At 44.6% G+C, this 24255-nt stretch overlaps 1 protein-coding gene across 1 annotated transcript in view; it reads left to right on the top strand.

Moving 5' to 3' along the window:
* DGLUCY (D-glutamate cyclase) overlaps positions 1-24255 on the top strand; it is an 89091-nt gene that overhangs the window by 7323 nt on the left and 57513 nt on the right. The window contains 1 exon segment of the mRNA XM_082384647.1: positions 15233-23296. Coding sequence (XP_082240773.1) covers positions 23250-23296 — 47 coding nt within the window. The 5' untranslated portion in view covers positions 15233-23249.

Below are 24255 nucleotides of genomic sequence, written 5' to 3'. Positions count from 1 at the left end.
GATAAAACAACAAAATTAAGGTCCCAAGAAACTCTCTCAAGGTCCTCCTGCTCAACCCCCTAACACATCTCCTGCTCTTCTTCTCCATCCCCCCATGCCAGGGAAGGAGTGGCTCCGGCCCCCAGCTGCCCTTCCCCTTGTGCCCCTGCAGCCTCCCTCCAGTCAATTTTCTCTCACTTACATCTTCACCCTCTTCTCTACCAACACTTCTCATCAGTACCTGAACGTGTTCAGTCTCTTCAGTCTGAAAAATACCCAGTTCTTTTTTTTTTTTTTAAACATCTTTATTGGAGTATAATTGCTTTACAATGGTGTGTTAGTTTCTGCTTTATAACAAAGTGAATCAGCTATACATATACATACATCCCCATATCCCCTCCCTCTTCTGTCTCCCTCCCACCCTCCCTATCCCACCCCTCTAGGTGGTCACAAAGCACCGAGCTGATCTCCCTGTGCTATGCGGCTGCTTCCCACTAGCTATCTATTTTACATTTGGTAGTGTATATATGTCCATGCCACTCTCTCACCCTGTCACATCTCACCCCTCACCCTCCCCATATCCTCAAGTCCATTCTCTAGTAGGTCTGTGTCTTTATTTTCTGTCATACAGAGTGAAGTAAGTCAGAAAGAGAAAAACAAATACGGTATGCTAACACATATATATGGAATCTAAGGAAAAAAAAAAAAGGTCATGAAGAACCTAGTGGCAAGACAGGAATAAATACCCAGTTCTTGATCCCATATTTCTAACCTCTCTCTTCAGTTTCCCTTTCTCTGTCTCTTCATGGCCAACCTTCTTGAAAAAATCATCTCTACTGCCTACCTGCCTCTTCAGTCCTCCATCACTCATTGCAATCTGGTTTCTGTTCCCATGATCAATGCCTAGACTAAAGTCACTAAAGACAGCCATACTCTGCATCCAGAAGGTGCTTTTCTTCCCTGATCTGACTCCCTCTTTCTGGAACCTTGGTGCCATTGCACTCCCCTGCCCCTTGAGCCTCTCGCTCCTTGGCTTTACTCTCTGGGCTTCCACCCTAGTTTGCTGGACATTTTTTTCATCTCCTTCACAGAGACCTCCTGTCCACTCACCCCCTGAACGTCCCCTGGGTCTGTGTCCCACCGCCTGCTCTTCTTGCCCTCTGCCCCTCTTCCTTGGTGTCCTCAACCACCATGAGCTGACAGCTCCCAGCTCTCCCTCCTCCTTACGGATCTCTCTTCTGACATCTGAATGCCCAGCTTCTCATGGACCTCTGCTGGTGGCTGTCCCACACGCTCTTCCTACTTACAGTTCTAAAGCCAAGCTCCACACCAGTCTCTTCCAAGACTTAACCCTCTACTTGTAACTCTTATTTTCAGGAATGTCACCCTTACCCCAGTTGCTCATGCCAGAGAAAAGAAATCTAGTAATTATCTCAGATTCCTCCTTCTCATGGCACCTTTTACATTCAATCAAGTATCCTGTCCAGATGAGTCTACCTCTTCCAATTCCTTGAATCCCCCCTTCCTTTCATTCCCCTACCACTGGTGAAAGCCCTTATTGCTTCTCACACAGCTATGTCAAAGGGCCCTTGAGGGACCTTCTTCTCCACTTCCGTCCTCCACTGGAGTCCTGCCTGGGTCACCCGTCCAAGGCTGTCTGCTCAGAGCACCCACCTGCTCTTCAGCACTCCCAAAGCTCTTGGATAAAGTTCACACTCCTTCGGTTAATCATATCCATGGATCCGCTTCTGATCCATTTCTTGTCTACCTTTCCAGCCCCTCTCCAACATTGCTCCCTGTGTGTCAACCACTCAGCGTGCTGCAGGGACATGCCTTCACTGTAATGCCCTCTTCTCCCTTCTTCCTAGGGCTAACTTCCAGTTGTCCGTCCAAACTCAGCTCATACATCGCCTCCCAGACCATACCTGCCTGGTACTGTCATCACAATGTCATACACCTCTTTCCTCACTGGCAGTTCCAGTGCTTAAGCATGTTGCCCAACACACAGAAGTTGCTCTATAAAAGGTAAAGGAGACCCACCATTTTTTCAGAAACTTTGAACTCTTACTCACAGAGCCTGATGCATCACGTTAAGGTGCATTGTAACAACTCTTCAGGGGGTGTCTGATTTTTTTTTTTAACATTTATTTATTTAGGCTGCGCTGGGTCTTAGTTGCGGCACATGGGATCTTTGTTGTGGCGTGTGGGATCTTTAGTTGCAGCATGCAGACTCTTAGTTGCAGCATGCATGTGGGATCTAGTTCCCTGACCAGGGATCGAACCCGGGCCCCCTGCACTGGGAGCATGGAGTCTTAGCCTCTGGACCACCAGGGAAGTCCCGTGTGTCTGATTTTTAAATAGAAACATCATTTGGCTTCAATAATCAGAAGTTTAGCAGCTGCACACCCAGCCCACGGAAACAGCTATTCCTTACTAATTCACTCCTCGAGGAGTTAAGCAAAGGGAAGCACCATGTGTCTCTCCTCGCTGCCACTTCCTCTTTACTGTGGGGTTTCTGCATTCCGTGTATGATTGCATTCGGCTCTGGGGTTCACAGTGCAGCAGGACTCAAGGCTTGAGGTAGGAACTGGGGCCTCTGTGGGGGTAGCTGCTTGTTGATTTGAGGTGGATTAGAATTTCTGTCAACAACGTGGCCTTCCTCAACCAGGAGCACACTGAGGCTTGGACAAAGTGCTGCTGGAAGACGATGGTGCATTGGCCAGGGAAACCGTCATGTCCCAGTAGAGTTGGTTGTAACTCACTCTGATTCTCTGGTGGAACAGAAACAAATCTTCATGTTTTACAGAAGCCTTCCTTGTTGGTTATGATACAGTGTTACGTACTGTACTTGAAATGTACTTGCTGCCGAATCTGCTCTCTGCAATAGATGAGATTCTCCCTAGTCTCTGGTCATCAACTGAGCCTGTCAAATAAGGCCCTCTGTCCAGCTGTGTGGATCGAGGCAGGTCCAATGGCCCAGACCCTGAGAGCCAGACCTATCAGGAGCCTTGTGCCTATCACCAACTGGGACCTCTACATCTGCTACTCCTCTAAGCCTGGGCTCTCACATGACTGAGGATATCTGCTGGGGTCAGATACTTCACAGGATGTGCACATCAGGACCTGGGAGGTTTGCAAATGACAAAGCTGACTCAAACTGACACATGCAAAAAAGATGAATTTACTAACTCAAGTCTAGAGGGAGATCTGTATTTAGACATGATTCTTTGTAGGTCCAGGGGTGGCATCATTGAGACCTGTCCCTCCCCTTATACTCCTATCTCTGCTTACTTCTCTGCAAGCTCCTTCACAGGCCAGCTCTCTCCTGTGACTGTCTTAGTCTGTTTGAGCTGCTAAGACAAAAATAGCACAGACTAGGTGGCTTAAACAATAAACATTTATTTCTCACAATTCTGGAAGCTGGGAAGTCCAAGATCAGCACAGTGGCCGATTTTGTGTCTGGTGAGGACCCAGTTCCCAGTTCATAAATGGCTGTCTTACCATTATGTCCTCACATAACGGAAGGGGAAAGAGAGTTCTCTAGGGTCTTAGAAGTGCACTAATCCCATACATGACGGCTCCACTCTCATGACCTAATCACCTCCCAGAGGCCCCACCTCCTAATACCATCACATCGGGGGTTAGGATTTCAATATATGAATTTTGGGGACACATAAACATTCAGTCCATTGTAGTGATTGTCTCGAAACCAAACACTGTGATCATGGCGGTGGGGTATTTTGATTGGTCACCTAGGTCTGAGATAGTGATTGACAACCCCACCAGGGGAGGGACAGTCTTAAAAATGTCTGGGCATGTATCAGTCTCTTAGGGCTGCCACAACAGATCACCACAAAATGGGTGGCTAGAAACAACAGAAGTGTATTATCTCACAGTTCTGAAGGGCAGAAGTTCGAAATCAAGGTGTCAGCAGGGCCATACTCCCTCTGAAGACTCCAGGGTGTAATCCTTCCTTGCCTCTTCCGGCTTCTTTGGCCCCAGGCAATCCTTGGTTTATAGCTGCATCGCTGCAAGCCCTGCCTCCATCTTCACATGACTGCCCCTTCTGTGCTGTTCTGTCTCTATCGTCTCCTCTTCTACGGACACTCGTCATTGGATTCAGGACCCACTGGATTAATCCATAATGATCTCATCTCGAGACCCTGTGCTTAATTATGTCAGTGAAGATGCTTTTTCCATATAAGATCACATTCACGGGTGCTGGGAGTTAGGACTTGGACATATCTTTGGCTGGGGCTGTGGGGAGTAGAGACAAAATTCAACCCATTACAGGGCAGAAGGAGTAATAGATAACCACGACACTCTGCTCCTGGACTTCCTAGCATCCATCTGTGCCCTTTTCCCATACAATTTCAGAAATGCGCCCCCTGGAACATGGTACAGGCTATCCACATAAAAGCAAAGCTAGCAGATATACATTCTTCTTGACCAGGTCTGGATGTTGCTCTGAATAGTCTGTTAACCAACAGCTAAATGATCATTTCAAACACCCCCGGCATTTAAGAGTGGAGAAAAGTAAGACACTTGGAATAAAAACCACTTGCATTTAGTAAAGGGGAGAAGGGGAAACATGAGGCTCCAGTCACTTGTCCAACATCCTGCAGAAGAGGATTGACAAGGAGCCACTTCATATCCCTGAAAGATGTGAGTTCCTCAGTCAGCCAGGGGTACCCAGGGCTCTACCTCTGGAAGACTCTCCCTTGCCCATGGCCCTCCATGGGTGGATCAGAGAGACTGTCCCTTCTGGAAACCGTAGATTCTAGCAGGCCACAGTTTGAGGATGTCAGTCCAGAGATCTGGGTCTGGCCCCAGTGGTTGTGCAATCTCGTGCTGCGGTTTGCTAGACTGAGACGTCTCTGGCAGTATGACTCTCTCAAACTCTTAGATAGTTGCTGGGAAGTTAGTTTTTTGATAACTCCATGAGCTGGCGAACAGAGCCAGAACCCAGACAAGTCATGCTCTGGAATCTGGACCCTGTCCTCACCACATCTATCCCCTAACAACCGTCTCTGTGCTCTGCTCTCTCCCAGCTTTCATTTAGACTTTGTCCATTTGGCCTCGGCCCTGGACACACTGGGTTGGGGGAGGGGGAGGCCATTTGCCCTCAGGCTCTTTCCCAGTGGACAGCTGCCTACAGTGGGGTAAAAGGCACTTCACTCAGGCAGGAGGTGCCCAGCAGGAGCTGCTGGAGGGGGAGAAGCCCTCGCCAGGGTCCCTCTCCTACCTCCCGCTGTGTTTGCTTCTCCCAGCCTGTGCTTGCACCAACTTTAGCCTGGGGCAGGAATTTGACTGTTGCAATCCTAAAAATGATTTTCTGGCTCTCAGCTCAGTTGAATTACAGGCCACAGCAGAAAGAGTCTTTGTTTTTCCCTTTCCCTGCTTTCAGAAAGGCCCAGCTGAGACTCAAGTGTATCTTTTCTTATAGACCCTCACTTAGGGCTGAAGAAATGGCTGACACACCCCAGTAACCTGGCTTTAAAATAAAAAAATAACAAGTCCTCTAAATTTCCAACCTCACCGGATTCAACAGGAGAGAGTTTAGCAACTTTGCTCCGCTTAACAGATATGGCTAACTTTCCGGTCACGGAGGGGAGGCTTCACACTGCCCTGCTCTCCACCCCAACACAGCCAACTTCCAAAATCCTGCTCCTGGTCCAAAATTCTGTGCTACTTAGGACACTTTTGATTGCAGCTGGATCTGCAACTGTCTACTTAATGGGAATCAGGAACGGCTGGATCCAGATACTGAATGCGGACTTTGCCTCTCTCTCACCCCCTCTCTTGGCCTTTCCGTGATTCTCTAGTCCTCCTTTCTGCTTTTCTCTCTGCTGGCTTCGTTTTCAGGCTGATTTTCATGGAGGTCTAGGCTTACCATGCATTCATTTACATATAGTAATCCCACCTCTTTCTTGATTGCTCCAACAGAAGGGCAGGGATGGCTCTGATTGGGCTGGCTTGGGACCTCTGCTCATCCCTGTATTAACCACTGAGGCCAGACAAGTAGAAATACTCTAGCTGGCCTGAGTCATATATCCACCATTGATGTGCCACATGAATGACAAAACCCTTCTGGGTTGGGGGAAAGGCAGTTTCTGAAAGGAAAAAAATGCTGGGGAGACAAAAATAAGTGTTGAGGGGCTAGGCCTCTGAGCAGGCTCTTGATTTGCATTTTCCTGTTAGTCAAGAGCATGCAGCCTGCCTGGTTTTTGCCTTCACCCTCCGGGGATCTGACCCTCTTTCTGCATTCTTAGCCATCACCGAGAGACTTTGTATCCTCTCTTTTAATTTTTTAAAAAAATTGTGAAATATGTCATACATACATATAAACCATATGTTCAGCTTAAGAATAGCAAAACAAACACCTGCATCCCCACCACCCAAGTTAAGAAATAGAACAGTGCCAGTTTCTTAGAAATATCTGAATGCTCCTCCCCAGGCACATATCCTTCTATCAGATGGAAACTATACAGAATTGTGTGTTCATCATCCCATGATTTTCTTTATAGTTTTAGTCTACACACACACACACACACACACACACATGCACACACGCACACCTGCACACACACGCACACAAATACACTTAAATCTCTAAGCAGTATATTGTTTGGTTTGGCAGGGCACAGATGCGTATTTTTTTTTTTAATTAATTTATTTATTTTTGGCTGTGTTGGGTCTTTGTTTCTGTGCGAGGGCTTTCTCTAGTTGTGGCAAGAGGGGCCACTCTTCATCGCGGTGCGCGGGCCTCTCACTATCGCGGCCTCTCTTGTTGCGGAGCACAGGCTCCAGATGCGTAGGCTCAGTAGTTGTGGCTTTGTGGCTCACGGGCCCAGTTGCTCTGTGGCATGTGGGATCCTCCCAGACCAGGGCTCGAACCCGTGTCCCCTGCATTAGCAGGCAGATTCTCAACCACTGCGCCACCAGGGAAGCCCCAGATGCCTATTTTTAATGCTGTATTTAAGAATACAATATATATTCTTCTGTGACTTCTTTTATTCAACATTATGTTTTTGGGATTCCTTTGTGTTGATGCAAGTAGCTGCAGTTCACTTTTCACTGCTGTGTAATCATCCGGTATGTGATTATCCCACATTGCATGCATCTCTTCTGCTCTTTAGAGTACATACCTATGAGAGGAATTGCTAGGTTCAAGTGTGCTCACATCTTCAACTCTACTGGATATTGCTAATTATCTTCCCAAAGTGATTATAACAATCTACACTTCCACTAGCAATCGATGATAGTATTTTGGTTGATCTCATTCTTGTCAGCTTTAATTTTTGTCATTCCAATAGGTATGGTCTGTGTCTCATTACAGTTATAATTTGCATTTATTTGATAACTATTGAAGTGAAGAATCTTCTCATGTTTACAAGCCATCTGTTTTTAACCTCTGCTGTGAAATGCCCATTTATGTCTTTTCCCCTATTTTCTAACGAGCTGTTGGTATTTGGCAGTTGATTCATAAGAACTCTTTATATGGTCTGGATTATAATCCTATGTTAGTTTTTATATGTTCAGATATCTCTCAGATATCTCCTTGCAGTTTGGGATTGCCTTTGCATTTTATTTATGGTGACTTTTGAACAGAAGCTCTTAATTTTCATGTCAAATTTACCTTGTCAAAGAAAACTTTCCCAACCTGAGGTCACAAAAATAATTTTTTTTTATTCTCTTCTAAAAATCTTTTATTTTGTCCTTTATATTTAGTATTTAATCTTTCATGTTTAAGCCTTTATTCTACCTGGATTCGATTTTTGTGACTGTTATAGGATAATAGACTTCCATTTTTACTTTTCCCCTCACTTATCTGCAGTGTCCTCTGTCACAAATCAAGTTCCATATACAAGTGGTTTTTTTCCCCTCTGAACTCTCAAATTTTCTGTGTTGAACTCCAGTTTTTCCCTTAATCCATTGCAGATCAATATTTTTGTAGATATAACAAAAATTAATTACTAAAAAAATTTAAAACATGCATAAAATAAAGGCCTCAGTTATTTATTATTAGATTCAATGGGCATAAACTTGCTCTGTAAAATTGCTATGAAAGTTTCTAAATGCTTACTGTTCACTTCTTTACTGATCGTGGGCCCATGACAAGGAATTCAAAGATGGTAACCAGTGTACAGATAACATTTGAGTCATGCTAATCTGTACTGCTCTACTGATGTTTGTTTATTCCTGCTGTACTATCACTCAGTCTTTTTTTATTGTGGTAAAATATACATAAAGTAAAATTTACCATCTTAACCATGTTTGGGAATACACTTCAGTAGCATTACATGCATTCACATTGTTATATAACCATCACCACCATCCATCTCCAGAACTTTTTCAGCATCCCAAATGGAAACTCAGTCCCTATTAAATGATAACCCCTCCTTCCGCCCTCCCTCTAGCCCCATCCACCATTCTACTTTTGTCTTTATGAATTTGAGTATTCCAGGTACTTCATATAAGTGGAATCACAAAGTATTTGTCCTTTTGTGTCTGGCTTATTGAACTTAGCATAATGTCTTCAAGGTTCACTCATATTGCAGCGTATATCAGAATTTCATTCCTTTTTAAAGCTAAATAGTATTCCATTATATGAGTATACCACATATTTTTTATCCGTTCATCCTTGATAGATATTTGGATTGCTTCCACCTTTTGGCTGTCATGAATAATGCTGCTGTAAACCTAGGTACACAAATATCTGTTTGAGTCCCCGCTTTTCATTCTTTTTCGGTATGTATTCAGAAGTGGAACTGTAGTTCAATGTTTAATTTTTTGAGAAACTATTATACTGTTTTCACAGAGGTTACACCATTTTATATTCCCACCAGCAATGAACATGGTGTTCCAGTTTCTCCACATCCTTGTCAACATTTGTTATTTTCCGGTCGGTTTTTTTTTTCCTTTTTTTTTTTTTAAAATAACAGCCATCCTTATAGGTACGAAGTGTTGTCTCATTGTGGTTTTATTTGCATTTCTGTAATGATCAGTGATGTTGAGTATCTTTTTATGTACTTGTTGGCCATTTGTATGTCTTCTTTGAAGAAGCGTCTATTCAAGTCATTTGCCCATTTGTTAACTGGATTTTTTGGTATTGTTGTTGCTGGGTTGTAGGAGTTCTTTCAATCTTAATTACCATGGTGGTATAATACGTTTTGATATCTGGTAAAGGAAATGCCCCCCCACACACACACACTCTTGTTGGTTGTTCTTTACATATGACTTGGCATTTCTTGGCTCTTTGCTCTTCCAAATAATCAGCTTGTTGAGTTCCTTTTAAAAATCTTGTTAGGATTTTGATCGGGATTGCCTAGAATATATACATCAATTTGGAGAGAAATGATATATTCACAATATCGTCTTCCTGTCATGAACATTTGTTTATGTCTTTTTTTTTAAACTTGCAGTAAAGTTTTTCTCTAGAAAGGGCTTTCACATGTTTTGTTAGATTTACTCCTGGATATTTGATATTTATTCATGCTATTATAGGTGGTATCTTTTAAAATTGTATTTTTTAGCAGTTACCGGTGAATAGAGATACAATTTACTTTTCGCATTGATTTTGTATCTAGAAACCTTCCTGAACTCTCTTACTAATTTTAATAATTTATTTGTAAATAATGTTGGGGTTTCCATGCTGACAATCACAAGACTTGCAAGTTTTTTCCCTTCCTTTCCAATCCTTACACATTTCCATTTGCTTTGTTTTTCTTGTTTTACTACACAGGCTGGTATAATGTGGTGTTAATGGGACTTCTTAGGCCTTGTTTCAGCTCTTAAAGGGAATGTTTTCAACATTTCACCATTAAGTATGATGTAAGTTTTTTGTCCTTTTTTTTTCTTGCTAGATGTTCTTTATCAAGTTCTAGGTCAAACTGAGTTTTTAAATTTTTAATAGGATGTTAAATGCTATTAATTTTTTTCTGATTTTATTGAGGTGGTAAATTTTTTGCCTTTAATCTGGTAATATGAATTCTATTAACCACTTTTCTAATATTAAACCAACCTTTCATTCCTGGCATAATCCCAACTTGGTTATGACGTACTAACTTTTTTGATACATTGCTGGATTTAGTTTGCTAATATTCTGTTTGGGATTTTTGCATCTATATTCATGAGTTAGATTAGCCTGTCACTTTCCTATCCTGTTTTGTTCTTGTCTTCTTTTGGTCCTGAGAGTTTCTTTGATCCAGATAAACTTCGTTTCCTGCCTAAATAAGAATAGTAGATCGGTGGTTTTTGCTGACTTGGTAACACACCAACAGCATATGAGAATTTGTGTTTTGATGGAGCATGATTTTGAATTATATTCAGACCATGTGCTGAACAGTCAACTCCTGAGTTGGCTTGATGAGGGCTCAACAAACTTTTATGCAAAGGATGATGGTAAATATTTTAGGCTTTGTGCAACACTTACATCTCTGTATTAGTCATGGTTCTCCAGAGAAACAGAACCAACAAGATATGCATAGATATATAGATATATGGAATTGACTCATGGGACTATGGAGGCTGAGAAGTACCACAATCTGCTGTCTGTAAGCTGGAGACCCAGGAAAGCCAGTGGTGTGGTTCCAGCCCAAGTCAGATGGTGTAAGTCCTTGCCAGAGGACAGGGGAAGACCAATGTCCCAGCTCAAATAGTTAGGGAGAGCGAAGTCTCCCTTCCTCTGCCTTTTTGCTCTATGCAGGCCCTCAGTGGATTGGGTGATACCCATTCACTTTGGGGAGGGCAATCTGCTTTACTCAGTCTACTGATACTAATCTCATCTGAAAACACCCTCACAGACACACCCAGAAATAATGTGTAACCCAATATCTGGGTACCCTGTGACCCAGTCAAGTTGATGCATAAAATTAACTACCACTCTGTTATTATTTCTCCTCCCCCTCTCCTGCTTTTTAACAACCTTAAAAAATATAAAAACCATTCTTAGCTCACAGGCTATGCCAAAAAATTTGCCAACTCTTGGTTTAGACTGTCTCAATATCTACATCACAATTAAGTTTTGTTGTTTTCTACAATATAGTGATGCTTGTGTGGTTTCCTAAAGTAAATAAGCTATGCAAATCAGGAGTCCGATAGACAGCCACTACCCACAGTACTAATGTACACCCACCCGGCGCATGATCCACGCTGCCAGACCTGCATCCACCAGACTTAGTATCTTTTGAAATTAGTACCAACCTGGACACACCAAGTAAATGCCCCTAACTTGTAAGCATTGTGATTCTAATAGCTACAGAGTTAGTCTCTGGCTCTCTCTTGCTGCCCTCTCCTGGCTGGCCCATTGCTGAGGCTCAGAGGAGAGCCCTGGTGGAGTTCATATGGCTCATAATACCTTCAGGTCTGGTTGCTGTTCTGTAGACTTGTCAAAACCTGCTCCAATAGAAAATACAATCAGGGATCTTAACACTGGTTGTGATGGCCAAGTTTATTATTTCTCGTAGGGTCCTAAGACTTTCTGAAGAATTATCACATAGTGAACGTTTCCTATATGCCAAGCATTGCTAAATATGTGTTATTTCATTTCATCCTTATAACAACCACATGAGCTCCATATCCCTTGACTGTTGAGCATTCCCTTTGTACAGGTGATGAAATTGAGACCTAGAGAGGTTAAATACCCTGCCCAATGTCCTAGAGAGGTTAAATACCCTGTACAGGTAGTAGGTAGTGGAGTTAGAGCTCAGAGTTAGTCCATATATATCTGACTCTAAAACCCATGTTCTTAACTGCTACTTAAGGTTCTCAGTCTTTCATACTGAGTCTAATTCAGTGGGAATCTATGGAGGCAGACATTTGCATGCACTCCAGGATTCTGATGCAGGTGTCCCGGAGATCTACACTTTGAGAACACTGCCTCCCATAAATAGAAACTGAACTCCTTCCAGCAGAAGGATCTAACTATTCAACACCAGAAGCTTCATTCTTGGGTGGAACAAAATGCTGGGCCTACCCACATTCTTTGGGTAAAAGAGATTAGAAGAAGTGATAAAATGTAAAGGAATCTTATCTCTTCCTGTTCCTCAACTAAGCCCCAGAGAAGTGCTGCTCCATCACGTTTACCTGAAGAGGTGTAACAGTCACCTTTGCTAACAAGCAGCCGTGAGCAAGTATCAACTGGTTATGTGATAACACTCAACAACTAAGGGAAGCCTGGCTCTTCTGAGGAACGATTGCACATCTTCATTGAAAATGTGTACTGAGCTGCCCAGCAAATCCCCCTTTCCTTTCTTTACTAAGTCAGACCTGGGGGGCTTCCCTGGTGGCGTAGTGGTTGGGAGTCTGCCTGCCAGTGCAGGGGACACGGGTTCGTAGCCCTGGTCTGGGAAGATCCCACATGCCGCGGAGCAGCTGGGCTCGTGAGCCACAATTACTGAGCCTGCGCGTCTGGAGCCTGTGCTCCGCAACAAGAGAGGCCGCGATAGTGAGAGGCCCGTGCACCGCGACGAAGAGTGGCCCCCGCTTGCCGCAACTAGAGAAAGCCCTCGCACAGAAATGAAGACCCAACACAGCCATATTTTAAAATAAATTAATTAATTAATAAAAATTAAAAAAAAATAAGTCAGACCTGGTACTCAGCCTGTCAGATCTGGAACTGTTCATGGCTCACTAGGCAGAGACAAAAGGAAAAAGACTTAGTTATAATCTAAACACAATGAATTTGCAATGAAACAAAGCAGCCTGGGCTACAACCATTCCTGGGCATGCTCTGGCTTTCTAGCAGCAAATCTTTGTTTGGCAAGGAATGGGATGGAAACTTCTCCCCTCCTTGTGGCTAGTGTTTTCTTGAACTTCTATATCTCTTTGGCTCCTGGGTGGGGTTGGACACCGTCCACAGAGCAGAGGTTGGGGGTACACGTGGCTATGAGGGCCAGCCACTAGTTAGTGCCCAGCGAAGAAGAAATATAGTGGGGGAAAGAGCAAAACTATGCAAGGAATTTTGCTGGGTGTTTGACTGATATGATTTAATCTTCCAACAACCCAGAGAGGTGTTGGGATTATATCAATATCTTCATTTGACAAATGAGAAAACAAAAGCACAAAACTCAAAGTAACTTGCCCAACACCACTCAGATAACAAGAAGTAGAAACAGGAATCAAACCCATAGTCCTGTCCTTTCCACCTAGCCACGTGCCACTGTAAGGCACCACTGCCCTCCGTGTTTATCCCTCAAAATAGATCCCCTACTTCCAATCTAAACAGGTTCCACTCACAGGCCTTGGCGAAAGGCCACTCGCCCTTGGGTCCAAGAATAACATTAATACAATGAACCATTTTTTTTAAATGAGATTACATATGTAAAGTACTTAGCCCAGTGCCTGGTACTTTTTAAAGTACTCAGCAGACCTCCAGGCATTGTCAGGCCTGAGTCAAGTGTGTTCCAGGCTGCAGGAGGTTCCCTTGACCATTTGGTAATGAACACTTCTCAAGTAACTACAATGGATGGTCAAAATAGGAAGAAAAAATAGCCTTGGACTTAAGAACTTTGTAATCTAACTGGGGTATTGAAAGAACTGAATATTTAGGAAAAATATCAGAATGTATTAATAGTTTACATATCATACAGGGTTCTCATTTCTAGTTGGGATCTTACTCACTACTGGATGTGTAGCCTTGGAGAAAATGATTTCACATCCTTTTGGACCTCAGAGTCCTCTTTGGAAAAATGGAGACACTACCAATCTCAAAGGATTTTACTGTTAGGGGCACATATATGGTCAATACTTAATAAACAGTACACAGGGTCTGGAGATAAAGGAGGAAATAGAATTAGGTGGACTTCCTTCAAGATCTGACTTTGGAATTGAGCTCTGAATGAGGTGAAGGCCCTGAAACTATAGAGAGGAAGTAATGTTCCAGGTGCTCTTTATCCTAATGTTATAGAAAATCCAACTGAAACTGGTTTAAACACAAGTGGAATTGATTGACTCATAGAACTAAGAAATTCAGAGATATGGCAAGTTTGAGATGCTCTAGGTGTTGATAATGCCATCATGGTTGCAGCTATAGTTCTTGGCAGTGCTTTTGTTGGTACTCTTCATGTGCAGTTTACCTAGAGTCTGACTTTACTTATTATAGTCAAGTGACTGGAGAAACAGTCCAAGCCTCGCATCTATAGCCCCTGAGGACCTTCTGTCCCCCATTCTCAGCAAGAGTCCCAAGAGCCATTCTGATTGGACCAATCTAGACCACATGAACCAACCCCTGCACACAGGAGGTTGGGATTATGTGATTGACTCAGCTTAGGTCACATGTTCCATCCCCAGAGCCTTGGAGTAGGGACCAGTTCCTTGGAAGTACATGGCTCCTCAAATGGAAATGGGTCACTGTTGAGAGATGGGATTTGGCAGGGAGAGAGACACAATGCCCTCAACAGGGAAATTGCTTTTATAAAGTAAAAAAGATGGAGGGAGCTGTGGATAGAGTGAACCAACAGATTTGTTGGGGAGAGCAGAACATTCTCCAGAGGGAGATGTGAGAAATGGAACACTTGAGAGGGAAGTGGGGGCCCTGCAGGAGGCCATGCCAACCTCTGGGACCTGGGACCTTGTGTGAGCCTGGGAGTTTCACTGTAGCGTATACCAGCACAACCAGCAAATTCAGGAAACAAGCCTGTTTCCTTCTATTATAAAGGCTAATCCTTTACTCATTAAACAGAGTATTCACTCCACCTGAAAACGTTCAGTGTTGGGATTAGAAGAGAGGGAGCCCACTACATGCTGACTCTGGGTAGAGGAGTTTCCTGTGTTTTCTCCTTTAATAATGCTCCCAGCCTCCCTCTGGGACAGGAGGCTTTACGGCATTCGCAGATGGGAGAGGGAAGGGAAGTGACCTGTCCCGAGTCACTCAGCTAAGAGATGGCAGTGGGGAACCTGGAGTCCCCAAGGCTGCTTGACTCCCAAGCCCACAGCAGGGCACCAGGCTGGGATTTTCTCCAGTTCCTGAGAATTCTGCTGTCCTGTATCACAGCAGCTCCTGGGTGGATGACCCTTTTGCATGGTGACACCTGCTTCAGAGCACAAGCTTGTCCTCGGCTACATTGGTTGTGCCCGAGGACACTACTGAGTGTGGGAGTCTGGAGGCAGGGGGCTACTCATGAACAGGGCCTCCGTACCTTCCCCGTCAGACCGAGGACGGGAAGTCAGGCCCAGGAGAACCGGGGGCAGAGGGGGTGCTGAGCGTCCTTCCCGGACGGAAGTCAACACTGTCCTCCTGCTTTATGTATAGTGTCTGCTCGAACATCACAGATTTTCCTAGATGAGCAAACCAAGGAACAGCCATGACAGCTGAGGTCACAGCAAGTGGCTTGTGCCTGCGGGTGTGTCTTCTCATCCCCATTTTACAGATGAGTACATTAACCTCTGGGAGGTTGCCCACCGATCTCACATGGCTGGCAGGTGACTGAGTTGGAATTTGAACTCTGTTCAAGTTCTGTCTGACTCCAGAGACTGGATTAAGTGCTCTGCTGTGAAGGGTGACCTTGAACTTAGGGAAAACCTTCAGTGAAGCTGTTTGGCCTTGTGGATCCCTCCCCAAAGAGAATGTCATGTGCTCCCAGGAGAGCGTCTGATCCACTTTGTTGGAATAAACACAGATCCTTTCTTGGCTCACCTGTGTACACTGATGTCGCCATCCCTCTCCCCTACTCCCCACTTCTTCCCCCCTCCCCCCAATACCTGAACAAGCCCCAGAGGAGTCACTTCCTGTGCGGGCTCCCTCCGCCCCAGGAATTTTCTATCTGCAGCAAGTAGAGTGCAGACTTCCCGGAGCCTCGGGACGTATCACCCCCAAGATGATGCTGATGCTGATAGTAAGCCTTTTATTTTTTAAGGCCAACTACAACAAAAACACGGAAACTGGGAATGAGCAAGGTCCACGTGAGCAATCACAAGGTATAACAACAGCTGCGGGAGAAGGTGACTGCAGGGAAGTGGATTGCCCCCCTTTTCCTTATGTTCTGTTTTTAGCCTGTGTTTTTCAGAGCAAGTAGGTGCCATGGTGATAGGTGCCATAGAAATAGATGGAGCACACCGCCCCGCGTGGGGCTGCCGAGCCCGCCGTTCCCATGGAAATGCACCGAGCGCTGGGAAGAGCCCAGGATTCTGCTGCGTTCTGGCTGCAGTCCACGGCAGGCCCCTGAAGGGCCCGGCTCCAGTCAACCACGTGACACTGCTCTAGGATGGCCCCTTGAGGCTTCCAACTTTCTCACCAAGTTTGTCCAAGGTCCCAGATAGCGCACGCTCCCTCCGAGGGCACCCATGGGAGCTTCTCTCTGAGTCATACCAGAGACTGTCTTATGGAGCTTTGGCTTTGCCCATCCGGGCCAATAGTGGCCTCTAACACTGCCAGCGTTCCTGTCCCCACTGTTGGGAACACCCTGTCCCCATCCTGACTAGATGTGGAACTGTCACTGTTTTTATGCAATGGTAATAAAGAGCTTTTACCACTGGGATTGAGTCCCAGACATTTGGTAACCAGGAATACTGATAAAATGAAATCTCAGAGGATCTCAACCTGAAAGCAGAGCAGGGAAGGGCATAATCAATCACGTCTGAGGTTGTGCTTTCAGTTTGTGAACCCTCAGACCGTGCAGACTCAGGCCCAGTCTCACAACTGTTTCCGGATGCAGCTTTAAGGCACTGAAAGACCCTTTGAAACAACTGCTTGAGCTGTCCCATAGCATTTATATAACCATCTCAGCATCGCTGTCTGTAGATGTATGTAAATGATCCTGTTGGAACTTAGCTTGTTTTTATTTGGATTTAGACCAATTACACGTCTTCTGAAATATAACCCATGTGTACACACGCCCTTTAAACCTGTCTTATATTAGGCCTGGCATAAGAGGGTTAAGCTTAAAGGACATATGTTATAATATCTGTTCCATCATATTTACTTCTGCAATGGGGCTCTATTACATATACTTGTTTCCATACATTTATACTATCAGGTGGCATACATCCTTCAGGGCAGCGCAAGTACAATTCTGGACTAAAGTATAGTTCTGAAACCAGTAATTCTAAGCATTGACCAATTGAAGTTAATTTTACTCTCAATTAAAGAAACACGTACACACATACCCTTAAAGGAATTTTTTTTTAAAAATTAATAATCCATACCACCATCAACTCATGAATTATTGCCCAGGTAGTTACAGATTGTGAAAATCATAGCATTGGAAGGTGCTAAAGTAATGTCTATCCTGGCATATCTGGCATTTGACATGAAGACACTGAGCCCCAAAGAGTCGAGGTGCTTTGCTGTTTAGCTCAGCATATCTTCTGTGTATGCAGGCGGTGTGTCAGGTCATTGCCACACGGCCAGCCCTTTCCCAGCAGTGGAAATGCATGGAGTCTCCCACCCCTCCAACTAGCAAGTGGTGCTCACAGTGACCTTGAAGTAGGCCTGTAGGTCACGCCATTGGTGGAGCTGCGCAGTAGAAGGGTAACCAGACATTAAAGCAACTTCCTGGTTTGTCCCTAGGACTCATCCGTGAAACCATGTCTCTCCACATTTACTGTTCGTAGCATCATACACGTAACCTGCGTCTGGGTTCTGTATATCATGTTTTGTGGTTACAGGAATTTGGTGTGACCGAGCATTGCAGGGCCTCTGAATTAAATAAGCAAACACGTGTGCTCTAGTTTTACAGGCGAAGCAAACTATGAAACAGAAGGGCTTGCCTTTCTTGCCCATAGCGCTCTCATACCTTGGAGTTTTGCCACTTGGTTGGATTGCTTTATTTGGCCTAGTAACTAAAAGCAGATTTGCTTTGAAGAGCAAGGCTCTCAAATCTTCTATAACTCTCTAAGAATGGACATTCACAGTCATGTTTGGCAGACAGAGTTTTCCCAGATTTTCACAGAGTCATAAAGTTAATGTTTGGCCATGTGAAGCATAAACAAAGAAACCTTCCTTTCCTAGATAAGCTCCTTTCCATGGAGTTGGAACAGGAAGCCTGAGTTAGAGAATAGTTGATATTTAATTCAAGAGACACACAAACCCTTGTGTCACTTTTCCCAACAATTTGAACGTAAACATTTAATGTGAATGCACCTTAACAATCACAGTTTCCTTTTTTAATTTTAATTTAAAATTTTTATTGTGGGAAAATATGTACAACACAAAATTTACCATCTTAACCAGTTTTAAGTGTATGGTTCAGTGGCATTGAATACACACACATTGTTGTGCAACCATCACCCCCATCCACCTCCAGATCTTTTTCTTCATCCTTATCTTAAAATCTGTCCCCATTAAGCACTAACTCCCCATTCCCCCACTGCCCCCAGCCCTTGGCAACCATTGTTCTATTAATATTTTCTGTCTCTATGAGTTTGGCTATTCTAGTACCTCATATAAATAGAATCAGATGGTATTTGTCCTTTTGTGGCTGACTTATTTCACTTAGCATAATGTCCTCAAAGTTCATCCATGTTGTCACATGTGACAGAATTTCCTTCCTTTTAAAGGCTAAATAATATTCCATTGTTTGTATATACCACATTTTGTTTATCTACCATTTAACTTTTCTATAGTTTATTTCTCATCATTTTAAAATTTTGAAACAATCACAAAGTGACAGAAAAATTGCAAGGGCGGTACCAAAAAAAAAAAAACCTCTTTTTTTCTTGAACTCTTTGAGAATAAGATGCCCTGATCCTCATCATTTTGCCATACTTTCCTGTGTTTTTCTATAAACAGAGACACTTTCCTACCTCACCACAGTGCAACCACCAACACCGGGAAGCTGACACAGATTCATAGCCTCCATGGAATCCCCAGACTCTGTCCAGGGTTTGCCAATCATTGCAGTAGCGTCCTTTATCACAGAAGGACCAGCTCAGAATCACTCTCGCGTGCACGGATGTCTGTTTGTCTCCTGCAGGCTAGAAGAGCTCCTCAGTCTCTCCTGGACTTTTATGACCTTGACACTTTTGAAGATCACAGACTTTGTAGAATGTCTGCCTAAGGTTTCCTCATGGTCAGATTCAGGTGATGCATCTCTGGCAGAAACATCACAGCAGTGACACTGCGTTCTTCTTGCACCCCACCAAGGGGTTCACCATTGTGATTTGTTTCTATACTAATGATGTGCACTTTGAGCCCATGATTAAGGTGGTGTCTACCAGGTTTCACCAGTATAAAGTTAGTCTTTTCCTCCTTTGTGATTAATAGGTATTTTATGGGGAGGTACTTTATTTATTTATTTATTTATTTATTTATTTATTTATTTAGACTGCACTGGGTCTTAGTTGCGGCACACGGGATCTTCATTGCAGCATGCAGGATCTTTTAGTTGCGGCATGTAGACTTTTAGTTCCAGCATGCATGAGGGATCTAGTTCCCCGGCCAGGGATCGAACCTGGGCCTCCTGCATTGGGAGCAAGGAGTCTTACCCACTGGACCACCAGGGAAGTCCCTGGGGAGGTACTTTGAAACTAGGTAAATATCCCATGCCTCATCAACTTTAATTGTTTTTTATATCCGTATAGACTTATGGATTCCTGTATTAGTGAGTTATACTCCATTCCCATCATTATTTAAAGCACACTTTGGCCCCAGTTTGACCAGTGAGAGCCCCTTCAATCTGTGTCCTTTCTGTATGGGCCCATCATTCTTTGAGAACATCCATGTGCTTTCTGGCATGACAAGATGTTCAAGGCTTATCTTCTGTTCTTGCCCCAGTTCTGGAAATCAACCTCTTCTCCAAGGAGTCTTAATTCATTTTAATGGAAAGTGGTATTTAGAATCCAAGATCTGGGCAGTAGATGTGCTCATTCCTATTGAGATGTTGCTGCTCCCAGGCAGGGCTAAGGAATATATGTTTCTCTGCAAACACACACATACACAGATACACTCCTTACCCTCTGATACCATTTGCCAGGCTGCCACTCCCCAACACTCTGAAGAATCCCCCCTTACCCTGATCAGGCTGTGACACCACAGGCCAGGCCACCCTCTGTGGGGATGTCCTCCTCATTACTTGGCTCTGACCCCCACCTTGGGCCTTCATGGCTTCCTGCCCTCCATCCCCGCCATGGACTCCTACCTCTCCGCTCCACCTAATGACTTTAGGACCAAATTGTTTAGGAAGAGGAAGCGGAAGGGACCACCACTGACTTTGGTTGAAAGTAGTTGTATTGCTAACAATCCTTTGCATATTGGGAACACTTGTATCTGACCTATTAAATAGACAATTCTAATCATGACTGCCAGCATTTCCCCGATCTTTTGTCTCTGTTATTGTAATGAAAAATCTTTTATGAAATATTTATACAGCCAGGATGCCTTCTTCCTTACAGCAACATCTACTTTGCAAATTCGCAGTTGTATTTAGGCTGCCACCAGCAACTTTCTTGGCAAACATTGAGCAACTCCCACCACAAAAATTAATGAGTGAAGGCAAGGTCTGTACACCTACTTAATTCCATGCTTCCATTATCAAGTTATAGGACTCTGGGGAGGTGATCCAGGGGACAGTACAGAAACCAGAAATGGAGTTTTGTAACACTGTGAACTGCCTTGTAGTGAATAATGAGATCTTCCTGGCTGGACTGTGTACATCAAGGAAATGGGCTGAATCTTCTACTACTTTTTGTGCCCCTCAAGGTCGGGTCCTAAGTACAATCTGTGTACATACATATGTGATGCTCCCCGGGCTTGCTGGCCGACAGAGCTGTGACGGCTTCCTCATGGAAGTGAGGGAGAAAAAGCATGAGTTACAAGATCCGACGGATGCCCTTTGGGCTTTATCCTCCTTGACCTCCGTGATCACAAATTGCTCTGTAAGACACTTGCTTCTTTGGCTGCAGAGCCACATCTCCTGCCTCCCTGGCTGCCTCGTCTTGGTTGCCTTTGTACTGATACATCCTGTCTGCTCTGCCCATCCCCCCCCTCCCCGACAGAGGACATTTATTGGGTGCCTTCCATGTGCCAGGCACTGTTACAGGTGCTGGAGATACTGCAAGGAATAAAACAGACCAAAAGGCCTGTCCTGGAAGAACTGAAGGGAAACAGAAAACCTTCTCCCTTGTGTGTGTATGATCCCATGGTCCCACTTCACAGGAGCAACTTCCGCTGAGCGCTGGCTGGTCCAGCAGGGCACACGAAGGGTTAAGGCAGCCTCTCTCCTGCCAGGTTCTTTTTTGGGAGGGAGGCTTTCTAGACGCTCATCTCTCTGGCCTGGCCTCCTATCTCATCTGCCAGCTTCCTACTTTGCCTGCCCTGCAGTCCGTCGGCTACCTGTAGCCAGAGCCATCTTCATAAAGGGCACATCTTACCAAGTCACTCTACTGCTGAAAACCTTCGTGATTTCCCATTGCTCTGGGGACAAATCCAAATTCCTTCGCGAGCTGGCCTCCGCTTACCCTCCCAGCCCCTGCTCCGGACACCTCCTCCCGTGCAGTGTATACTCCAAGAGCACCGGAAGCTGGTTCCCTGCACGTGCTTGCCTGCCTTCGCTCGTGCTGTGCCCTGGCCTAGAGCACCCTTCCGCCCCACCCTTCTGCTACTCTGACCCCTACTCTTCCTTCTAGACTCAGCCCCCTTTTCTCCTCCACCTGCAGTCCATGTGGCCCAGGAGCGCTCAGCACATGCAGTTATAGTTACCTATTTATTTTTCTGTCTCTCCCTGGGAGACGACACAATGGTAATTATGTGTTTAATGTCTGTCTCTGGGGGATGGTAAACCCTCTGTGTGCGTGGGCTGTGTCTGTCTCATTCCCACTGTTATCTGCAGCACGCTGAGCTGGGCGAGGAGGAATAAACATACACAATGCTTGCACCTTGCTACCTGTGGGCCCGGCCAGGAATTGTTCTAAGAAGCTCACAAGCGTCGCTAGAATCCTCACCGCAACTCAGTGAGGAGCAAACGGTTATTAGCCCCTGTTTACAGGTGAGAAAATAGGCACAGAGCAGTTAATGATTCCCTCTTAAGTGTAGAGGCAGGCTTAGAATCCAGACAGTTTGCCCCAAAGCTGTGCTCTGGACCACAGTGCCTGTTGCATGGATGGGTGGTGGATGGTGCCTGGACCCTGGGCATCGAGCAGGCACTTGGTGAATGACAGCTGTTGTTATTATCACTGTGGTGTTCACTCTCCCAGGCGTCCATGCCTTTCAAATGGGAATAAGATCTGTTTCACTCACCTCCGTATATTCAGCATACCCCACATGGTTGGGGCTAAATAAATACTTCCTGAATGAGTGAAAACCAAGTGACCCAGATCCTCAGAAGTATACGCAATAACTTATTTTATCATAATGACCTGATTCTACCTTCCTAATATGTGTTTAAATTAAATTCCATTTTTTTATTAGGTAATACGTACACGTTGTGCTTTTCAAAGTTGCAGAGAGTCCCTCTTCCACCAGGGCCACCCCGTGGCACAACTCCAGAGGGTGCCATTCACATAAAATAGTGTCGCAGCCCCTGCTCCTGCTCAAGCCCCCACCTGCTCAGTTTCCCTTTCTACAGCCATCACTGATACCAAGCTCTTCTCCATCCTTCCAGAGCAGGTCTCTGTGCATTTGAACTGATCAGTTGTGTGTGTGTTATCCAACACAGAATTCTTCACCTTGCCTTGTTCATTTTACAGCTTTGGGAGATTTTTCGTTTGAGGCGTATAGAGTAGGCTTATTCTTTTAATGGTTACATATTATCTACGTATGGTTTAGATGGGTGGTATGGATGTACCATAGTTTAGCTACTCCTCTACTTAACCAGTCCTCCATGTATTTAAGCAGCCTCTATTAGGTTGTTTCTAAATTGTTTCTATTATAAACAGTGCTGCCTCTGTGCTGGCATTATCTCATCCACTTCTGAACACATCTGGAGGTTATATTCCCAGAATTGGATTGCTTGGGTAAAGCAGAGGAATGACTTTCTAATGGTAGAATGTCAGTAATCTGTGACAGGCACAGATAAGATATTTTTACACTGAGGCTTTGGGTGTGTTAGATTCTGCTAAGGAATTGATTGTCCGTGGGTCCTCCTCTCTGGCATATTCGATGCTGCGGAATGATATTTGTGGGTTTGATAGTTTGTTATTCTCTAAAGAGAAAAGAGAGACCTCACAGCAGAAAGGTGGCTTCTTGGAGTCTGACCAAGTCTTACTGACTGGATCCCATCTTACCTTACTTCTAGAGTAAGACCTCGCAGGACAACGCAACACCTGGGCCACTCAGCAGTGAGTTCACGGAGGTCCTGAGAAGCCTGAGTTCAGGGATCAGTCCACAAAGAAACATGTTTGAACTCTGGCCCCAGAATCACCTTGTGGGGAAAGGGACAAGGTCTCTGCTGTTCCTGAGGATGTGATTCCTATTAGCACCACAGGATAGATGATGGATGGGTGGGTGGATGGATGGAAGTTTGGATGGATACATAGATACATAGAAAATATCCATAGATAAAAAGGTATTGATCATGCAAGCGTGAACTTAGACTTGCTTTTGAATTTGCTACTTTTGAATTTGTTCTGCTACTTCCTATTTATGGAACTTCTTTGACTTCCCTGAGCCCCAGTTTCCTTGTCTATAGTGGGGATGTCTTCTTTGTGGGGCAGTGGTGAGGAGCCAACGGTTGTAAACCAATGAGGGTGAAGGACCTAGCACAGTGCCTGGCCCACAGTGGTCTCCCCTATGTGGCTGTAGTTGCTATCATTTATTTTATGACTGACTTGCTCTGGTTGGTATATTGAGGGCATTTCTTTGGCAGGAGCCAATGAACATGTACTTCATGCTCTGTTTGGCCCCTGCCTTCAAGGGAACGACCCTGCTGAGTGGGGTTCTCGACCTTCTTTCCCTCCCAGCGTGCACAGCCAGTGACATTCAAATGCCTGGCACGCTCGCCGCATGCATTGCACAGGGCAGGATTTCTAGCTACACTCATCTATCTCCAGGCTAGGGAAGTAACATTATTATAGGAATTACCTAGATCCACTTACATTTATATTAAAACAATAAATAAATAAAGGAAAGAAAAGACAATTACCCTCAGATTTGGGTCTTCTGGCTACAATTTATTTGCAAAACAGCATCCAGCTTGCATCTGCTGCCTTATAGAGCAATAATGGGGAGCGAGGGCCCACAGATACCTGTGGGGTGTCTCATTTCATTGGGTTTGGAGTAAACTCCATTCTCTCCTCCAGATGTGAAGTGAGGTCAGTTATCACACGGGTCTGGCCACTGACCCACATGGTTATGGAATGGTTCTCTCTTCAAACTTAGCTGAATGCCTGGCTGAGGTGCTA

Source organism: Balaenoptera borealis (assembly GCF_965194805.1).
Source record: "Balaenoptera borealis genome assembly, chromosome: 3".
Classification (NCBI taxonomy): domain Eukaryota; kingdom Metazoa; phylum Chordata; class Mammalia; order Artiodactyla; family Balaenopteridae; genus Balaenoptera; species Balaenoptera borealis.
Note: the sequence above shows the minus strand (reverse complement) of the source record. Positions and strands in the feature narration are given on the sequence as shown.